Source organism: Tinamus guttatus, unplaced genomic scaffold (assembly GCF_059628265.1).
Source record: "Tinamus guttatus ecotype Peru unplaced genomic scaffold, ASM5962826v1 Tinamus_guttatus_pri_ptg000052l, whole genome shotgun sequence".
Lineage (NCBI taxonomy): Eukaryota > Metazoa > Chordata > Aves > Tinamiformes > Tinamidae > Tinamus > Tinamus guttatus.
Genome location: NW_028288586.1, coordinates 2,084,450 through 2,105,233, shown reverse-complemented (window position 1 = coordinate 2,105,233; position 20,784 = coordinate 2,084,450). Strand labels below are relative to the sequence as shown.

The 20,784-nt window shown below is 42.5% G+C and overlaps 1 protein-coding gene across 1 annotated transcript; it reads left to right on the top strand.

Annotated features, from left to right (window-relative positions):
* The first annotated feature begins 7,825 nt into the window (after positions 1–7,825).
* SLC34A2 (solute carrier family 34 member 2) lies at positions 7,826–18,912 on the top strand. The gene is made up of 12 exons (XM_010222880.2): positions 7,826–7,940; positions 8,041–8,178; positions 8,728–8,856; positions 9,779–9,922; positions 10,529–10,640; positions 12,288–12,483; positions 13,161–13,256; positions 14,966–15,086; positions 15,468–15,635; positions 16,457–16,573; positions 16,670–16,794; positions 18,244–18,912. Exons 1-12 carry the CDS (start codon positions 7,835–7,837, stop codon positions 18,817–18,819), a joined length of 2,028 nt encoding a protein of 675 aa, XP_010221182.2. The 5' UTR covers positions 7,826–7,834; the 3' UTR covers positions 18,820–18,912.
* Positions 18,913–20,784: the final 1,872 nt, after the last annotated feature.

Below are 20,784 nucleotides of genomic sequence, written 5' to 3'. Positions count from 1 at the left end.
ACACACATGCAGTTTGCCTAGATTTGGCCAAGGTTTATAAACAAGTTAAAATGGGCAGCGTAATTTCCAAACACAAGCTCTTCAATAAGAGCTGTGTAGGTGTATTTTAGAGTTCCGACACCTTGTGTATTGCCTGAAGCACTTGTAGAATATTGAAAATTAAATTGAACAGTAAGAGAAATAATTTCTCAGCTGAGCATCTTGCTAATGTATGCTGTATTTTGCAGCTGTATCTACTAAAAAGATAGACTTGATCATGTGAATATTACTGCTAATGCATGTATTTCTTGGGCTGATCATGTCCCTTTGTAAGATAAATGGCTATTTCTTTATTTTAATTGTGTATAGGATACCTCTGATTTTCTGTTGCAGGACCTGGTTCTTGGAGATGAGTGGGGTGGGCAAGCCGCAAGGGAGCTTGCAGCACTTTATAGCACAGAGATCTTTGCAAGGGGATGCTTCTTGTCTGCGCTATCACTTTTTGCAGCGGGTAAGCGAGCAGACAGAGTTCACCTCTCTCAGAATTTACAAATGCCAGGAATTTTTTCCCACTCACGTTGAAACATTTTCTGCAACTGCATCTCCTGCTAAATCCTAGACTATCTCAGATGGGTTTTAGGCTGATACAGACTGACGCAAAGTAGCTGCAGAGTAATCCAGCGACTCCATGATAGGAAATCATGACCCTTGAAATGTGCTTGCTTGTTTTGTCTTATTAAATGTTCCCTATCCAGGTAAGGGGGTGGGGGCAGCACTGGGTTATTCTTCGCTAGGAGCCTCATCTCTTGAGCCCTTTCCTACCCGTGAAGGCAGCAATCTGGATGGCAGCTCAGCAGGCCTGCGCAGGACTTCAGCCTGCTCTGTCCCGCTCCTGAGTCCAGTCACATCCACCCCGTGCCTGGGCAATGAGCATCGCCGGTGGCTTGCGGAGGGACCGTCCCAGCGTGGCCCGTGACAAGCAGGGCATCGTGACAGGCCAGCTGAGCTGCAATGCGTGTGTCCTGTAACCCACCCTCCCGCCCGCGGAGCCGGCTTTCGCTGTGGGCGCTCACAGGGGGACCGACCACGGCTCCGAGTAACACGAGGATTCGCAGGTAAAGACTTAATCGCATTCCTTCTTTAGAAACTGCTGAGTTATATGTAACATAGAAGTGCACTTTTGTTATGAGAGCCGACCCTGGTGGGCGCAGGGCTCACGTTCGGGCACCCTGACTGCCTGACGCGGGACAGAACATGGTTCCTGCTCCGCAGGCAGCTCTCATGCCTCCATCGTTACCCTGAAGGAGGCCAAGAGCTGCTGGGCGGTCGCACATGAGGAGCTCTGCCGTTGTTGCCTGCAGATGGGCTTGTGGAGCTCACCGAGAGTGGGCAGCAAACGTGCCCCCTCGGCCGAGCGCGCAGAGGGACGTGTGAGTCAGCGTCGGGCCGCGAGGCCGCGAGCTGCTCTCCCCCTGAGCTCCCGCCGCGCCGCACACACACACGGGCCAAGCAGAGCTGCTGAGCAAGCTGCTGGTTTACAGCTCGTCTTCTAGGTATAACAGCGTGTTGAAACAGTACGGATTCAAAGGGGAAAAGCCCCGGAGCCTACACAGTCCCCCAAGTGCCCTGCCAGCAATGCCAGTCCCTTTTGGGAGGTCTAATCTGTAATATCATATGGATTTATTGGATAATCTATCTATTTACCGGACAGTCCTCTTCCTTGTTAGCGTTCTGAATGCAATTGCCAAAGGTGCTCGTTAAATCTCATTTAGGAGGAGAGCCACAGAAAGCCAAAATGCTAATGAGCTCTCCTTAATTGTAAACACGGGGCACTGATAAGAATGAAACTCCATCCTCCGTCCCGAGAGGAGTTCTTACGTGTTTCCTACTTACGCCGCTTTTTATCTGATTCTGCTTCACTTCTCTCCTTAGGCAGGTTAATAGACACTTGAAGAGGCAAATAACAGTATTGCACCTTCCTTGCAACCTTTTGAAAGACTTTTGAGGTTGCAAAATATTTTTTTGAAACTTATTATTGGAAAAAAAGAGATTATTGAACGATCAGGCAGACGGCGTTTTTTTTAGGCTGGAACAACCTGTTCCATAGCACTCTCATGAACACGTTAGTAACTCTTATTTATTGCTGATGGGACAGTTCCTAGAATGTGATAAGTGTGAAACAGCCCATAGTTTTATCACTCTTGGTTGCTGCCCACTCCTGCTAAAAAAAGGTTGATTGTGATCATTAAGCTGCAGGTAGGCAGTGCCTCTGGACTGTAAAATAGGAATGTTAGTATGTAGTGATGAAAGCAGACTTTGCTCAACACCTGTCTATATATATTGCAGGTCTCAGTGGCTGCCCAGCTGATCCATTCACTCCATTGCCTGCAAAGTACGACGTGGTAAGTAAAACAACTAAGATGAAGTTTGTTTGCTTATTTATTAAAATACTTGGCTAGGTTATAAACCTAGAGCTCAGCGTTCATTGCTCTAGAAATGGCAGCAGTGAGAGCTAATGTAGGGAGCTGGAGTGGCAAGTGAAATGTCATCCAGCTTCCAGCATTTACAGCTTGTGTTCTTTAACTGCATTTATATTGTAAGGATTTTTTTTAAATACATATGGCACTCATGCTTTTTTAAAAAATACTTTTAAACAAGGACTAGATTTACACAAACTATATTAGAATAACTAGATTTTTGTTGCTTACTACAAAGGAAATAAATATATTAGCTGCCAGAGATAAAATAATTGTCTATAACATAAAAACTATCATTTTAACTATTGTTTGAATTAGAAAGCAGCGAGATTTTCAGTCATAGTGTTCAGTGGTATTGGATACTGGAAAGTGTCTATGATGTGATTAATGAAACATATTGGAAGGAAATACTGCCAGTCAGTGTGTTAGCATAGATAGTGTGTAATGTCTGTGTGCAGCACTGTTGCAGTGCCAGGCTGTTCTTGATGGAAACATTTTCTTATGCTAATTCGGTTTGATATACTGCGGTAGAAGGAATACATTAGTCTAATGTGCTTAGTTCAACTAATGTGGCAGTAGGCAGGAATCAGCTGGTATCTCAGTAACTTTTATTAGCAGCTCTTCCATGTGATCAGTAAGTCTTTTTAATGTCATTACTTTTTCCTTTCTGGATTTTTTTTTTTACTATGTGTTTCATGTCAGGGATGGGGTAGGTGTCTGATTTAGTTATTTTACTGAGAAGTTTTTAATTTTCTCCTAAAATTTGTTGTTATTGTTTTATTTAAATATGCACTAGACATTTCAGGTAGTTTATTGATATATTTTCAATTTGGGGTCTTAACAGGCGGTGTCTGGTGCTTTGCTTATTTGTGAACACAAGAACTAATGTTTGGAATTTGTTTTCTGTCTGCACTAGCTTAGAAATATGTTTTATCTATGTTTTTAGTTTTGCCATGTGTTAGATTCAGGCTTGTGAGAAGGAAGTCTCAGGGATTGGAAGGCATAAACAGTGAGTACAATACTTATTTCTCTAGCTTTCACGCAGCTGTTTTTTCCTTAACTGCACATTAGGTAACAGTTTACACCCTGGGTAAGCACATTAACTTATTTAGAGAAAGAGCCCCAAGGAAGTGGCTGGTGCCAGAGCAAAGACAAAATTTGCTCCTAGCAAGGCTGAATTATTGCTGGCATTTATTTAACTTCTTACCTGTTCATTTGCACTTGGGGCTTTGTGGCTGCAAAGGAACAGGTTCTTGGACAAAATTATCAGCTGATGTAAAGGAACTAAATTAATTCATGCTGGCTAAGAATCTCTTCTCTCTATACAGTTTGCTTCTATGTATGAAATAATGTGTTTTGAGGGAAAAAAATTAATATGTCTTTAATGTGTGTATAAGAAGGAATGCTATATATTTACTTCTATAAAGTATTCATGATAAATATTTATACTTGCCAATTTGTACAGCTGGATATCAGATTAGTTGATTTTTAACATGAAGTCTGTAACAGCGTAGTGAATGGCAAGAAAGAGATGTGTATGGGTAGAAACTGAGAGAGAGGAGGGAGAGGAAGAGAGAGTGTGAGAGAGGAGTCTGGCTGGAACCGAAACTTGATTCAGGGCTGCTTGAGCAACCAGGAAAAAAACTCCAGCTGCGTGTATAGTCACGCTGCTGTTTGCAGTTATTGCCAGCTCTGTGTGAGAATAGCGCTATTTTCTCCAGAAATTTCATGTCATTCTGGTTTCGCTTTGCCTGTTCCCCTAGAAGTTGGATTTCCTTAGGGTTTACTGCTTCGTCCTGCGTATTCCGTGCACAGGTTGCCCTCTCGGCGAGCTGTCATGGCTGGAGGGCTACAAACAATACCGCGCAGACACACGCAAACGCTGCTCGCTGTGTTAAGTCCAGCAAAATTAATAGATTTACGGTTGTTTCCGAGATGAGACTCAAAAGCACAGGAAGCCGAGCCCCACAACAGAGAAAATGTTGTAACAGCTCAGTGAGTCACTGGGGGAGGCAGGACGGGATAACTGGATGACACCTAGTGTTGCTCAGATAATTCACTGGGAGTTCAGCTCGCAAGAATGTGGCCGTGAGAGAATGGCTGTAAACATCATGAGAGCCCACTTCGGCTCCGACTTTGTATCTCGCGTTTTCCTCCATGGCCTTAATTCCGTTGATTTCTTTTTATCTCCCTCTCGGGGGCTTCGGTTTCTTTCCTTGGTTGCAAGGATGTCACAGGTAGTTAGCATTTTCCGAAGGAAAGACAATACTTCCAAGGGAAGGAGCGAGCGGTGCGGGCTGGCGCGAGAGGCTCCGCGGCGCGAGCTGCTCAGCAAGGCCGGGTTACAGCCTGTGCAGGCGTTAGCTTTCAGCCCTTTGCAATATGCATAGAATATTTTGACCTGCTGCTGCCAGAAGGAAGCAGCTCCCGTTTCAGCACCTGTCTAAACAGGAGGATGCCCGCAGCGGTCGCCTGGGCTCGAGCCGGCCCGCTCCGCCCTGGCGCAGGCGTCCCGTCCCGCGTGGCCGCCCTGCCAGTGGATGCGGGAAGCGCCGCGCGGAGACGCCCGCGCTCGTGGCTCCTCGCTCTCTCACGGCGCCTCCGCCAGCACCGCTGCCACCCGCGCTGCTGCGTCCCGCCAGCGCCGGCTCTGCGTTGCGGGCGGTCACCAGCCCACCCGCTGCCTGTCCTAACGCGTTCCCTCGCTGCATGGCTGTATCCACAGTGCCCAAAAGTATATCTGCCAGGTCTGTGCTCTTAGATCCCTCTCCTCTTGTCTTTTGCTACTTTAGCTACTTCTGTCTTGTACAGAGTGATGTCTCTCGTAGATGGGCTTCTACACAGTGCCTGACATTAGCCCTTCCAAAGTGGCAGCTAATACGAGGGGCCAGGAATTGGCACAGGCACCTTTGTCATGCCGCTGCTCTGTTCTGCTGCAGCGCCCCGGCTTACTTAACAATATTTTTCTCAAGACATCAGTATCTGTCTTTGGGACAAGAAAAAATTCTCTGATGGAAAATTGCAGAATGTGGATTATCTTGTAGCATGGAGATTAATTAACAGTAAGTAGCTGGGGTCAAGACTCTTAAGAGCCAGTGTATCAGGTGGCTGTAAATTATCTCCTCAGCTGTTTCAATTAACAAGAGTTGGGATCTGTAGAAAGTTCGTAACACTTCAAGGATCTGTGTGGTTCTTCAGTCCTTGATACCAGTCACACAGAACAGTAACACCACTGCAAGCCCAGACACACAAGGCAAATGCTGTTAGGACATCTGGTGTTCAAGTCTGCCAAAGCAGACCTTGATTAGGACTTGTACGAATAGTTTTATATATGTACTTCGAAAAAAACACCCGTTTCCTTAAAGAGGTGCTCAATTCCCATTGTAGTGTATTTAGCACATAAAAACATAAACAATAGTAATGAAAGACATACCTGTGAGATCCTGAGCAATATGAGATACACTTATGAAAATATGCATTGCCAAATTCTTGAATGAGGAGAATTTATTTTGGAGACATAAAGGTGGTTCCTCTGCTGAAGCTTTGAAGCTGTTTTTTTTCTAGCAAGTGCATCAGTTCCATTCCCATTCTGTAACCATGGAGGCTGAACCCTTCGTTTCTGCACTGAATATCAGTGCAACAGAAGAGCTGTCAAAGTAGCTTCTGGCATCCCGCAGGCTGGCGTTGTTCAGCATATTCTACATCTCTCCTTGGTGGGAATATATTGCCAATGCAATTTCACATCTGAACTTCCTATGCAGCTTCATGGTTGTTTTTCACTTATACACTTATGCCGAGCAGATATTTTTATATAGGGCTCTTAAATTGCTGAGCATATGTAAACGCAACTTGTTTAACAAGATGGTGGTGTTCTGGTACAGGTGGGGCTTGGAGGTTGTGCTGGCACAGATGAAAATATAAGAATTTGCTCACAGCAAATGAAAAATCTTGTTGTAACAAGTAAGAGTGATTTTCCTCTATCTAGTCTGAGATCTTCCTCTGTGTATCTTAGAAGCTACTATGGATCTTATGCCTCTAGAAATGAGTGTGTTAAAGCACAGTTTTTGCTAATGGCATTCCAGAATAATTTTTCCTGTCCGTGTAGAAAGGGAGGAATCCTGTCCTCAGTGGAGGACCTAAATCAATGACTTTGTAAGGCATGAGTGTACATCTGTGACATGTCTTCCAGCTAAGGTTGAAAGCAAGAACAGGACGTGTGGCTTTGATGTGGGCAAGGACAAAACATTTTCAACACCAGCCGCATAAAAGATCGTGATTAGATGAATGGTTAATTGCACTTCCTTACCATGGCTGCTGAACATAGTTGAACCTTGTTTACAGGAGCATGATACCCACCCTAACCCTGACTCTTGGAGGCTGGACACAAGTTTTCTTGTTGGTTCAGCCCAGCCAGTGCTAGATTTACTTGGCCAGATAAATATTACGGATCTTTCAGGTTTTGGTTCAAGAAATAACAATCTCCTTTGCTTGTGCCTGGGCAAGATTTGTTATTAATGCTTTTACTTGTGCTTTTATTAGGCCTGCAGGATTTTGCCACGTGACTTAAAATATTTACCAAATGTGCTCAAACAGCCTCAGGAAGGTAGAGGTGCAGGCAGAAAACCTGCACTGAATGGGGGGAGCCAGCAGCTTCTCCTGATGCTGTTGCTATTTCGCCTTCATCAAGCACGGGACTTTTGGGCACACTGACAAGTGGCCATTGCCCTTTTAGTGACACTGTTGTCCGGCTGTTCAGCATGGATCCAGGCAACAGGCACTTGAAATTCTAGGGACTTCCTTCAACTTTTCCCTTTATGTCACCATGGAAATGAACCAGGAAAGGCAACAAGATTATCCTTAGCACGCATAACCCAAATCGGACAAAGTTTCAGGGAAGAAATTTCTAACTTCGTTTGCTAGGGATTGTATATTGGATTCCTAGTTTGGTGCCAGACGTCAGTTAAAACCAGAGGATGGAAAAAAGTTAGAGTCTTCTGAGGTTTTGATGAAAGGAGATAACACTAGCTAATTAAATACTTACAGTTTGGAAAGCTGTGAATCTTTACTTTCAAGATAGCTAAAAATAAACAAACATGCAAGCATGAGACAGAAATAATTTCTAAAAATTGTGTAAGTTGCACAAATAAATAAACTGTGTGATTCCATAAATAACATAGCAATTTCACAAATAAAGAAAAACAACATAAAGAGGAATAATAAAAATAAAAACCAAAACCCTGTGTTCAGGACCAAATTGTTTCCACTCCATTTCCATCTCTTTTTCTCTTAGAGACAATCATGTTTCTTGCCTACCTTGTTGTGAGTTCAATGTTTTGACTGCACACACATTTTAATGAGTACTTTGTTAGTTGTAGATCATGGCTCCTTGGCCTGAGGTGGAAAAGCCTGAAACCAATAACTATATAGGGGACTCTTCCAAACAAAACCAGAACATGCCTGGAAAGGAAGGAGAAAATCATAAAGGTAATGTGTGCTCACCTGTGCATTTCAATGGGATGTTTAGGGTTTTGGGCGAAGATTGAAGATAACGAATTCTGTCTTTGTGTGTGTTATATTTCATTAGGCAACGTAACTTCGCTTGGAAATAAAGGGGAAATTCAACCTGCATTTTCCACAATAGCCTTGATAGATGAGACAAGGCCAGAAGAAGAGGACCCATGGGCTCTGCCAGAACTTGCAGACACTGGGGTGAAGTGGTCAGGTAGCCATTTCTCAGTGTGCAAGTTACCTTCTCTTTTCCATCACTTCTGCTCTGTTTGTCTAAATTCATTTTCTGAAACGAGAAATTCTGGAGAACAGAATTTCAGATCTGAGCACAAATTTTCAGGTGTGGGCTTTACGTTCTCTGTGTCACAGGTAAAGTGTTATATTTTCTCAGATAAGAAGAATCTGGAAATCATGCCACTTATTGTACTTAAAGCCTGAGAAAATGTGCATAACAATCCAAAAGAGATATGATCTTATTTTCAGGCTCTCACTAGTTCTTCTTAACAGAGTTAGATGGATGTGTAAAACCAAGGGTCAATCTCAGATTTCGTAAAGCCTTTGTATTATATCCAAAGCTTTTAACTGTAATGGTTTTTTAGTTAAAAATTGCTTAAGAGCAACATTCTTTTGGATTTAATCATGCACCTGACTCACAACACTGTCCTTGACTCCACAGTTTCTCCTGGAGCACTAAACTGTTCCAGAGAGAATGCCGGATACATCAAACGCATTTTTCTTTATGTTTAACTTATTTGTTTTGCAGAACTGGATAGAAAAGGGAAAATCATTCGTGTATTGTATGGGATAGGGAAGTTTATCATCTTGCTTGGATTACTCTACTTATTCGTGTGTTCCCTGGACGTGCTGAGCTCTGCTTTTCAACTGGTAGGAGGTATGAAAATGCTTCTAAAATATCAAGAATGAGCTATGAATAAGACAGTAAATCTCTTCTGAGATTAGAAGCATCTGTCTTCACCAGCATGCTTAACAGATTTATACATGCAGAGATGGATTCAGAAGGAAGTATTTCTGATTGAAGATTGACCTCCCTTGAAAGGGGCCTTTGTTTCTGAAATTCCAAAGTGCTGTTGATGTTAGGGACTACTGGCCTGCACTACTTATGAAGTTCCCGATACTTCAGTGATAATTCACAGAACTACACCCATGCATAAATCTATCTCATGTGAAAATCATTTAAACAGGAAGAAATACGAAAATGTATCCTTGATCAAAGCATTCAACACTGAAATACCTCAAAAATCCTTTATAAATGAAGACTACTGAAATGTAATTTTTTTATTTGCTTCTTTCCAAGAGTGAAATTTTGCTCATGGATTCAGAGGTGGCAGTCAGAGAAGTATGTGGGCTTCTGTGTAGTTTTTCTAGATTTTTAGAACCGCAAAAACCCTGCAGAAACAGAAATAGGAACTGAATTAGTCAGAATTATTAAAGTATTTTTTGGAAGTAACCAAAAATATTAAGACAGTTATAGCATTTGAATGTATATTTGAATTTTATTGTCTTTCCATTGATGGAGGTAGTTACGTTGACTTCTCTATAGAGCTTACTAGAGCTTTTTCAGTTGCTGAAATGAAAGAATATAAAATATTCTCTGATATTGGGGAAACTGAGAGTTTAGGAACTGAGTTAGCATCCCTGGCCTACTTCACCTTGTCCCATCTTTCAGCTGACGAGCATGGCCACATGCGTATCATTTTATTGTTTGGATGTTCTTTAATCAAATGCTCTGCTAATTTCTAACTATTTTAAACTTTACCTAGCACTTCCCTGACTCTAAGAATATGTTTTCATAGGTAAAGCAGCAGGGGACATTTTTCAAGATGACTCCGTGTTGTCTAATCCGGTTGCGGGATTGGTGATAGGCGTTCTAGTGACCGTCATGGTCCAGAGCTCCAGCACTTCTTCTTCCATTGTGGTCAGCATGGTGTCCTCCACACGTAAGTCTGGTTACGGTATCTTACTAGATCACCCACAAATCTTGGTGCAGGGTGTACCCCTGCCTTTCTTAAAACTGCAGGAACTTTGGGTATAAGAATCAGGACTGCAGGAAAGGATTTTCACAGCTGCTGCTATCAAACTAGAAAAAATAAATAAATGAATGCCCTGCAGAAAAGGGTGTCCATAATTGTAATGAAAAGTATAGGATCCTTTAGCATTGAACACATTAGCTTTGGAATTATCTGCACATGTTCCTCCTGTGAAGCAGTTACTGAATGTCATCTGCTTTAGTGGCATCATTTCAAAATTCTGCAATAAGTAGGGTAATGCCTGGGAAGGAAAAGAATTTCTCTTAATCTGGCCCCTTACCATGTCATGAAAGGAGATAACCATGTGCTGCAGATTCTGGGAGGACCAACTAGCTGGTACTGCCTTCCCAAGGGGCTTGACTAAAGCAAACATATCTGGATCAGAGTGCCTAACCCCACTGGGATCAAATGAAATCACGATTCCTATGACATTAATAGGTGTTAATTTTCACTGGACTGAATAGTTTGCTGATGCTCTGATTTGTTTCATTCAGAGCTTCCTTTTCTGCCTTCTAGTGCTGACAGTTCGCTCGGCGATTCCTATCATAATGGGGGCGAACATCGGCACTTCGGTCACAAACACAATCGTGGCGCTCATGCAAGCGGGGGACAGGAACGAGTTTAGAAGGTACTGTACTTAAACTCCAGCTCTGAGGAGTTCATTTGCTTTTTCCTTAACAGATTTTCTTATGTATTCCCTGTCACTATTACAGTAATTCAGCTATTCTGCCATCCAACATTTAAATGTCTAGTTAGAAAAGTTGCAAGCAAACCTCTAAACCAGCCTTAATGAGCTATTAATACAGCAAATTTAAGTCATTTGGCATTTTACATCTTATCTCAATGAAGGTTTTTAAAAAAAAAAAAGGGGAAAGAAAAAAGGTCTTATTTTACTTTTCCATCAGTGATAATGATGGCATTTCTGTAATATTCTGCTTCCTAAACTGTCAGCTTCAAAAGGACAGCAAGTTCTAAGCTATTCCTCATGTACGTGCCATTATAGTCAAAGCATAAGGCTGTGTAGATATATGGCTTCATATAGTTGAAGAAAAGCATACTGAGTTTCTTTAAAAGGTTCGTGTTTACGTAAGAGTCTGTCATTTTTCATATGATCTCACAGAAACATAAATTTTCAAACTGTTCGCACTATTTCACCTGCCTTTCATTTTCTCTTTATCATGGGAGGGTTGTGCAAAAAGTTAATATTACACTAATTTTGACCTAACCACTGTCCTTAAGAGAGGCCTTGAATTTCTAAGGTTTTGAAGTTCACAGAAAGCAAGATCTGATAAGATGAAGGAAATAACATTTCCTCTATTAAATATAGATGGTGACAACTTTTAAATTGTCACTTGACGTTAGTTTTGAGAGAGCTTATAGCTTACTGGAGATAGGCAGTAAACTTGGGAGGGATGGGAGACTTTGGTACCTTGTTGTTTATGACACAAGCAGACACATGAAATAAATCAAGCCAGAAGCGTATTTCTGAGTTTTACTGTCCTGAATCTTTAATTTTGCTCACCTTTCTCACTTAAATTGCAGTGCTAGGGTAGCCTTATTGGTATCTGGGAAGCAAAAAAAGGAAAAAAAATAGTGACTAGCAATGATCAAAGTATTTTCTCTGTGGTAGTACTGTCAATTCTGCTGGTCTACTCTGAATGTTCCCCCTTGAGCAACTTGTCACGGGGAGCCAAAGTTACAGGATTAGCATTTCAGGGAGTGTTTCCTCTTCCTTTACTGCTCTTCACTTCAGAAGTTACATTGCAAAACATGATCAGGCAGATTGCTCAGGAGAACAGGGGAGTGATGGCCCCTGAGGATGCGGCTGCGGAGAGGAGGCTGAGAGGGAGATGTGCAGGAACACGTGCGAGGGCTACAAAGAGCATCTTGCTGCGTGAGCCAGGGAGAACAGCTCCTGGGGCAACCCCTGCTTAGGCGTTAAATACGCAACAGGAAGGGGCGAGAGGCAAAAACCAGCTCTACAATGACTTCTTTCTTCAGTCAATAATCTTGGCAGTCTTTGTTATGGGTTACTTTTTGTCTTTTCTTGTTTATCTTAGTTCAGTCTCTTGGCTGGTTGTTTTCACTTGGGCACCTCAGGCAGAAAAAAAATGTGCTCTTTAACAAAGCCACTGTCGTCTTCTGTGACCCTAAAATGAAATAATGCCCATCTCAAAATGGGCTTCTTTCTCACCCCTGGGGTTTCGTACCTAGCTGATGTTGTGCATATACTGCTTAATTAAAAGCAGCTCTGTTTTTTCATTTCCTCTTGCAGGGCTTTTGCTGGAGCTACAATTCACGATTTCTTCAATTGGCTTGCCGTATTTGCATTGCTGCCCATTGAGGTTGTTTCTGGTTATCTTTTCCATCTCACCAATGTTATAGTTGAGTCCTTTCATCTTGAAAGTGGCGACGATGCCCCTGAGCTACTAAAAGTTATCACGGACCCTTTTACAAAGCTCATCATTGAGGTACGCTCTTTCTGTCTCCAGCTGAAGCTTGCTTATTCAGTTATTACAATTAGTCAAACTTCTCTGTGTCCTTTGGGTTCAAGTTCATTGGCAAATAGATTTTTTCTTTTGGATCCTGCTTCTATTTCCCCCAAATTTCACCTTAATGATGATAAGCCTAACTAGGAGGACTGGGAATTGAGCTTGAAGTCTCCACAGCAGACACACAGGATGGCAACCTGTGGTCTCAATATTGTCAGATATTTGAGACACCTTAGCACATCAAGATTGTCTTCATGGGCCTTGAGGAGATGGCACAGAAACTTTTGGAAACTCTTACCAGCCTGGAGGGGCAGCTAGACAGCAGAACAGCTCACAGCTCCTAAAATGACAGTAAACACTTATAGCTAGGCAGATGTGTCAGTGTAGGGTGAGTAAGATGAAGTGGGAGGTGATTTGAGGAGACTGAGGCATGGGTAAATGGTTGTGTATGCAGAGCGGTACCCTTCTCTCTGGGTAAATCCTGGAGAGACTGGTACGTGTTGGGTAGCAGGCCCACCAACAGAGATGATCATGTAGACCTTGCATGGCTGAGCAGGCATCTTGCTTCCTAAGCAGAGGAAGCTTCTGAGCAGAGGTGAACAGAAGTAGGTGATAAAAGTTAGAATAATGTTTCCTTTTTTTCCCCCTCCTTTTAGCTTGATAAATCAGTAATTAATGCAATTGCTACAAATGATGAATCTGCAAAAAACAAAAGCCTGGTAAAGATTTGGTGTGTAACTGAAACCAATACGGTGAGTATTATGTTAAATTACATGTTAAGCTCCTCAGGAAACATACTACTGATCTGTAGTTACACTCCTTATTATAGGATCGTGAAATTAAATTTTTAAATAAGTATATATTTTTTCTTTTTTCATCAAAAAAGGAATGAAAACAATTTAATGTAATTTTTCCTTCACTGAAACCAAGCATGTCATGCCAATGGTGAGTGTGACCTGGTTGCCTGTAGTACTATGCAGCCCCTTGTTTGTCAGAACGGGCAGTTTGGAAAGAAGCCTTTCACTCCTTTCAAATCCAAGTTCCTTGAAATCCTGATATTCTTACTGACTCCCTGAAAGCAGAAAAATCTGCAATATGGTCACAACAAAACCTTTTTTCACCCACTATCTATCTATCTGATCTAACCAGGTTTAAACTCATTTGTGTTACAGTGGCCTGTTGGCATTTGGTTATTTCAGCTTTCTTGGAAAGCTGCCCTCTAGAAAGCCTCTGTGGGGGCTAAATCCTGTTGTTCTTCACCCAAGAAACACTATAGCTTGAAGGCAGCTGTTGCTCAGATGGGCATTAATACATATTTTGGAAGACTATAGAGCTAGGTATTTGGTTTGTGTTCTTCTGCTGTCTAACAATCAGAGCATTAAATAGCTCCTGGATCTCCAAGAAAGCTGTTCCATTTGTTATTATGGATATAAATGTAATTCCTAAAGTCCCAAAGCAAAAGATACTTCAGGGCATGCAGCTGAGAGCTTAAAATTAAGTGCATGGGTTTTTTAGAGGAGCCCAGCTCCTCTTGAATGACGACCTAGCTGGCCAGTGAAATGCTAGCTTGGGAGGTAGCCCTGGGAGCAGAGCTGCACGGACATGGAGCTCTGCCCAGGTTACCCAGCCACGGAGACGAGTGTCTCACCTCGGGGGACGCCGCGAGCGCCCCTGGTGCTGCCTGAGCGCTCGCAGCGAGGCCTGAGCCCTGCTCCCTCCTGTGCTCTGCCCGCTCTTAGGAGATAAGCCGTGGCACGGGAGCTTTAAGTGCAATACAGTCTTTTTCTGCATTTGCTTATATTGTGGCTATGTAACTGCTACCTCTGCACAGAATGAAATTACAAGAACACATCAAACTCCTGCAATTTTGAAATGAACTTGGTGGGTGATTGAACAGACTTGTGACAGATTTACGCTCTCCCCCATTTTTTTGTTAGTATGGAAATAAACATATTGACCCACTTTATAGCTAAAGCGTCTGGAAAAATTTCAAGACAGCGAGAAGCAATATTGTGTTGTATTTGCCATGGCTTATGTGCTTGGGTGGGCCAGTGACCAGGCTCCTTGCTGAAGATATGGGGGACGCTGCTGCTTCTCCTGCCTTCACCCAGTTTGGGTCATTCCGCACCAGTCAGAGGAGGACAGTGCATGTGCTTGTCCAGAGGCAGCACCCAGATTTTACCGCATTTCTGGAAAAGAGAATCAACGAAATGAATTTTAAAGATGCCTCCCATTCAGCAGTGTGCTTCCCAGTATATCTGGCTGGTAACCTCTGTTGCAGGGGTTGCAACAAAAATATTGCCTTGTCTTTAAAGCTGTGTCATCTAGTTACACTCCTGCTTATGAATCTGCCTTCAGTTATGAAAGCTTGATTGCAGGAAAGAAACAGGAGCACTTTGCCTGAGCTTTTAGTGAAGGGTTGCAGGTGACTGAACCATGTGCTTTGTCTGGCCATCTTTAGACTCTGCAGAATGTCACAATTCCACCTTCAGAAAACTGCACATTTCCTGAATTCTGCTGGTCCGAAGGAAACCTGACATGGACCCTCAAAAATATATCCGAAACAGAATATATTAGTAAATGTAAGTAGTAGAACTACATTTATTTTGGTGTCTTTACTGAGTTATGCAACTTTTTAATGTCTTTAGCAGACTGTTTTACAAGTAGTGGGTGATTGTATTATATGTGGGACAGCTGTGGGTGCAGCCAAAGCAGCTAGTGCTCCACTATAGTTAAACAGCTGGAGTTACTGGGACCATCACTGTATGTGGCTGCACATGGATCTCTTTCCCTGCTCCCTGGTGTAGTAAATGAGGACTTCAGTATCAGGTCACTCCTGCTGCTCAGGTGCCCTGGTGCTATGGTTGCTCTGCTGGAGCAGTTTCTTGGATACCTCTATCCCCATGGGGGTCGTGGGAAGCAGGGTGAGGACCAGGCTGACCCATTTCCCATTTCTTTTTCAGGCCGGCATCTCTTTGCAGAAGCAAACCTGCCTGATCTTGCCATCGGTCTCATCCTTCTGGCCTTGTCCCTGCTTGTTCTGTGCTCCTGTTTGGTGATGATCGTTAAACTCCTAAACTCTGTGCTGAAGGGGCAGGTGGCAAGCGTTATCAAGAAGACGATCAACACTGGTAATGTGAAGCTCGTGTTCCGGCACAAGGCCTACATGCTTCTTCTAGAGCAAGCTGGAGAAAAAAAAGTTTTTTAGTGATTTCCATTTACTTGCTCTGTTGCACTCTTTAATGCTCCCATGAGCAAGAAAGGGCAGCCAGAGGAGCCCTTTTTGACCGAGCAGCGGTACCTCCTGTGTGAACACTTTTTTTTCACTCAGCTGCCGCTTCTTCATTCTCTCTTGAATGAAGGGAGAGGCTAGAACGTGCAGCAAGGAAGAACAGTTCTCACACATATCTGGGGTAAAAGGGAGGCCTCACAGAAATAGGGAGGGCAGCAAAGTGGTCCCCATTAGGTCTTCTCTTGTCCTGACTGAATCAGAAAAGAAGAGCAGAAAGTAATCACAACAAATAACCTGATTTTTGCAGGATGGGTCTTCAGTGTTTTCTGAAGATCAGATTTATCTAGCAGAGACCTGTTTGCAAAAACCAAGGCATTTTAGACACTTAAAGCCTTTGTGTTGAACTCCATAGAAACATTTCTGTTTTTTTTTTTTTTTTCTTTTATTGCAGTAGAGCGTAATTACTACCCTGGATGAGGACAAAGGTCTACCAAGTCTAGTCATGTCAAAGTGTGTCTAGAGGTGGAAGTCTGGGGAGAGACTACAAAGATTAGGGTATATTTAGAGCAGTAGGACCAACAGTGACCCCAAATCTCGGCGTATGAGAAAATATACAAAGAATATATTTACATTTCAAATGTTTAATAGTATTTTAATTGCTATGTTATATCCTCTAAATACTTTCTAAATATGATGTCTTTTTTTTTTTTTTTTTTTTAGATTTTCCATTTCCATTTACTTGGCTGGCTGGGTACCTGGCTATGCTTGCAGGGGCTGGTATGACCTTCATTGTCCAAAGTAGTTCTGTTTTCACATCTGCTATTACACCTCTTGTTGGTAAGCTGTCTGTCAACATTGTATTCTGTATCCTTATGTTTTATCTTCTTCTTGTTCCAGAACCACTCAAGCTTGTTTGTTTTTTTTTTCTCCCAGGCATTGGTGTTATAAGCATTGAGCGCTCTTATCCTCTTACCTTAGGAGCTAACATTGGTACAACCACAACAGCTATACTTGCAGCTTTAGCAAGTCCAGGAAGTACACTAAAATATTCATTACAGGTTAGTACAAACCAATACTTCCTTGACTTCATTTAGAAATTGTGACCTTTCTGAATAAAAGCCTGATAAAATTAGCATGATTGCAAATATCCTCTATTGGAACATGGATATTGTGTTTGATTTTGTGTGTCCTGTTAATGACCGCTCATTGATTGTTGATGTATAGTGAAATTTTACTTTGATAAAGTTGGATTGATTTTAATGAATTCATTCAGAAGTGGGACAAGGTTGGGCATCTGACCACTCAGCATGGGATCTTTGCAACCTGGGATTTAGTGCCCACATTTCTGACCGCTCTCTTAGCAGATCCTCTACTTGGGTTGGTAATTTCTGTAAGATCATCTTCTCAGTGCCCTGTCTCTGTTTGTACCCTGGACAGGGACTCTGGTCATTTAGCAAGATGTAGCAGTGAGAATACGTACAGCTGTTTTCTCACTGTAATTCTGTGTAGATTTCTCTGGATTCCTTGTCTCAGGGAAGTAGGCAGCTTGCCTTGGGCACCATTTGCCTTCTTTAAAGAACATTCCGGGTAGAAGGCAGTATTTGAAGACAAGAACCCTCTACATCAAAGAGTGAAGATAATTTAGTGTTCTTTTGATTTTTTTTTTTACTAGCCGCAATGAAAGCTATTGACCCACGTGGAAAACCAGAAAGAAAATTATAGCAATGATTTTATTGTCCTCAGGCAAGATAAAATATATGTAATCATGAGAACACATTATCTTGATCAGGCTCAGATTTTGTGATAAGTAGCTATTTTTATAATGTACTATAAAAATGAAAACTATACTTTCATGCTTGCTTTAGTCTGATAATAATTAGAGAAGGAAAATAACATAATTGGAGCAGGGAACTTACTGCTTAGTGCACATATTCTTATTTATCCCAAATGACTTCTGAAAGCTTGAGGAAGTAGCTGTCTCTTGGCATTTACATTTTATAGAGAATTTTGAAGTTGGCCCTTATTTTTTTTATAAAGAATTTTTAAGTATTAATCGGGTGTTAGCTAATTTGGGGAAAATCCAGGTTTCTCTATAACCTTAATGCAATATCTCATTTATGCTTCCTTCTAAGTTCTCCTGTAGCTCTCACTCTGAACATTTCCTTATAGCTGCTTTCTTTCTGATGCACCCTCCTTGCAGCTGCAAGCTGCTTTTTACCTTCTCGGGTGCCATGAGATATGTTATGTTCTTTAGGCTTGCCTCGTTGTCAGATGCTGTGCCCTGTGTGCAGGCAGTGGGTCTGTGTCTGGAGGATGTGTTACTGCATCTTTGCTCTGCACTAGCAAAAGCCTTGCAGTGAAATAGCATCAAGGATGGGAGCAGAGGAAGAGGGGAGCAAGAGAAGGAAAACTGCAGAGTGTTAGGACCACTGCAAGCTGTTATTATGTGGGTAGGAGTTTTTAAAGGCATTTTAACTACTGAGCTTCTCTGATATTTTTGTTTCCAGATTGCGCTGTGCCACTTTTTCTTCAACGTCTCTGGGATTATTCTGTTTTACCCGCTGCCTTTTACCCGTCTGCCAATCCGCATGAGCAAGAGCTTGGGCAACATAACAGCCAAGTACAGATGGTTTGCTATATTTTATCTTCTCATCTGCTTCTTTCTCTTGCCTTTGTTTGTATTTGGTCTATCCCTGGCAGGCTGGCCAGTTCTTTTGGGTGTTTGCCTTCCCCTGCTTGCTCTTTGTATTGCTGTGGTTGTGATTAATGTTATGCAGTCGAAGAAGCCACACTCACTGCCTGAGAAGCTCCAAAACTGGGATTTCCTACCCATCTGGATGCACTCGCTGGAGCCCTGGGACAATATGATTATGTCTTCGCTTGCCTTTTGTGGGAAACACTGTTGCGGCTTCTGCAAATGCTGCAAAGTCAGCGCAGAACAGGAGGGTGCCAAAGACAAGCAGATAAAAACTATGGAGGTTTATGAAAACACCATTGCAATGGCTGATGAAGACAGAGGTGTAAGAAGAGTAGCACCCGTGGCTTGTGTTGAAAAAACGGGCACAAATAACACAGCCTTATAGTAGTGGACAACCCCCAATAGTCGAGATGCAGCATAGGACACTAAGGCTCTTGAGGACCAGCTGGGACAATGCACTGAGGACAGAGTGAACATTTTGTTAGGACAGCAGCTAGCCGTACATCACTCGTCAAGGAATGGAGTCAAACAAGCTTGGCAGTCCCCAGAAAATCTGTGATCAGGTGAAAAGCTAGGGACAGATTTGCTTATAGAGGATCTACTAGGTGGTCTGTTCATCCAATGCTATTGGTAGCAAACTAAAGAAACCCTGTGTAGTCCCACGAACTGAAAGGATGAAAGAAGGGGTGAACCACTCAAACTTCAGTAGGAAAAAAAACCTAAAAACCAAACAAACGATGTGCTTATCAAACAGCCTCCCTGACCTGCTGGATTGTTCAGCGAAAGTCACTTTATGTTACGCATAAGACTCTGGAAAAGAAAACAAACAAACATAAAAGAATCCTAATATTCTCATTTGCCTGTTTGCAGTGATGAAAAGGGAAAATAATAGTCCCAGTTTGGACAGAATCTGTTCTGTGTGCATGGAGGGAAAATAAAAGGTTCCTTCAGGAGCCCGGCAAGTCCTGCTGGGCATAAAGGTCCCATGAGGCCATTTTGAGCCCTCCCTGATCCCTGTAACACTGGGGATGGGAGCACTCGCCTTTTCTCTCAAAATGAAGGCCAAAATGTGCTTGATGTGTAACCTTCAACAGGCAAAGGGATCATGTGGTTTGCAGGCACCAAGTGGCTGCTGAAGGGCTTGGTGACTTGGGACGTGGCTCAGTGGCCGTTCCTCTCCAGATGGTCCTGCCTGATCTGTTCCCTTCTCCAAAGGACCTGTCCTGGCACAGGCAGAGGAACTGTGCAGGAACAGGGACCAGTGGCTGCAGTGAGGGAAGAGAAAGCCTCCCAAAGCAGGGCTGAGGCCAAGGGCTGTGTGTGCGGCCGTGGCTCCCCCTCACTGGGCCACAAAATGGCCTTGAGGGTAGTGCTGGAGTCTGGCTTTGGAGCTGCAAGAGAGCTGCAAGCGCAGGGCCTACGTGAGAGACAAAGGAGCGTTCACTCTGCACCTTCACTCTATGCTCTGAACCGCCCACCCGCCTTGGGGATAATGTGAATTTTACTACAAATTTTATGTAGCAATCAGATCCCAAATAAAAATCCACAGTGTAGTCGTATACGACTTGCTGGGAAGCCACCTGCGCTCAAACCTTACTGTTACTGATGTTTTAGTAAGGGCTTGTGAGACTTCTCGGAATCACAGAAAGACAAAACGTGTCATTTCAGCCTAAGGAAAGAGTATTTTTAAGAAGCATTAATACCTCTGCTGGCCTTCAATAGCTTAGACGTAAGTACGGAGTAGTATCCAGGTCCGACCACTTCAGGAAAAGAATCTGGTAGTTGGAGGTAAGCCAAGTTTCATTTGGAGACAGTTTACATGGCTGAGTTGTAGATGAAATTCAGTACAGAAATGCTGGCAAGACCCTTAGTTTGGTAGAGCCACTCAGTGCTGCTAGGATATAGTGACTTCTGAATAGTGGTTTGTTTTCTGCTCTAGAATTCAGTAGGCAGAATTGAGCTGTCAGGTAAATATGTACATTTTAGAAGTAAAAATTAGTTCATTTACTTTCTTTTTTTTAAACTGAGCTTTCAGCTGGCAAACTAATTTGTTAAATCTGTTTGTAAATCGTATCCATACTGAGATTCTAACTTGCTTTATAATCAGAGTGAATTTCCACAAGCTTTGGTGTAGTTCTGCTCTCCTTAGGTTTAGTAACAGAGAGCAGAGGTATGCCAAACTGTTTTACTGTTTTTTATTTTTAAATTTATTCATTTTCCTTCATGTTGTTCAAACAGAATTTTGTCAGTATCTGATTTTTTTTAAGTGGAATTTTATTATCTTCAATAGTTGTTCCTAGTTTTGTTCTCAGAATTCTGGATGCTTTCACAATGTTTCTTTAAATGCCAG

What these genes read in the sequence shown, in the direction of transcription:
- SLC34A2 (XM_010222880.2), top strand. Translation starts at nt 7,835, where the DNA reads ATGGCTCCTTGGCCTGAGGTGGAAAAGCCTGAAACCAATAACTATATA. An exon ending in TTACAAAGCTCATCATTGAG is followed by an intron (nt 12,484 to 13,160) that starts GTACGCTCTTTC and finishes CCCTCCTTTTAG; the next exon opens with CTTGATAAATCAGTAATTAA. An exon ending in TGCTATTACACCTCTTGTTG is followed by an intron (nt 16,574 to 16,669) that starts GTAAGCTGTCTG and finishes TTTTTCTCCCAG; the next exon opens with GCATTGGTGTTATAAGCATT.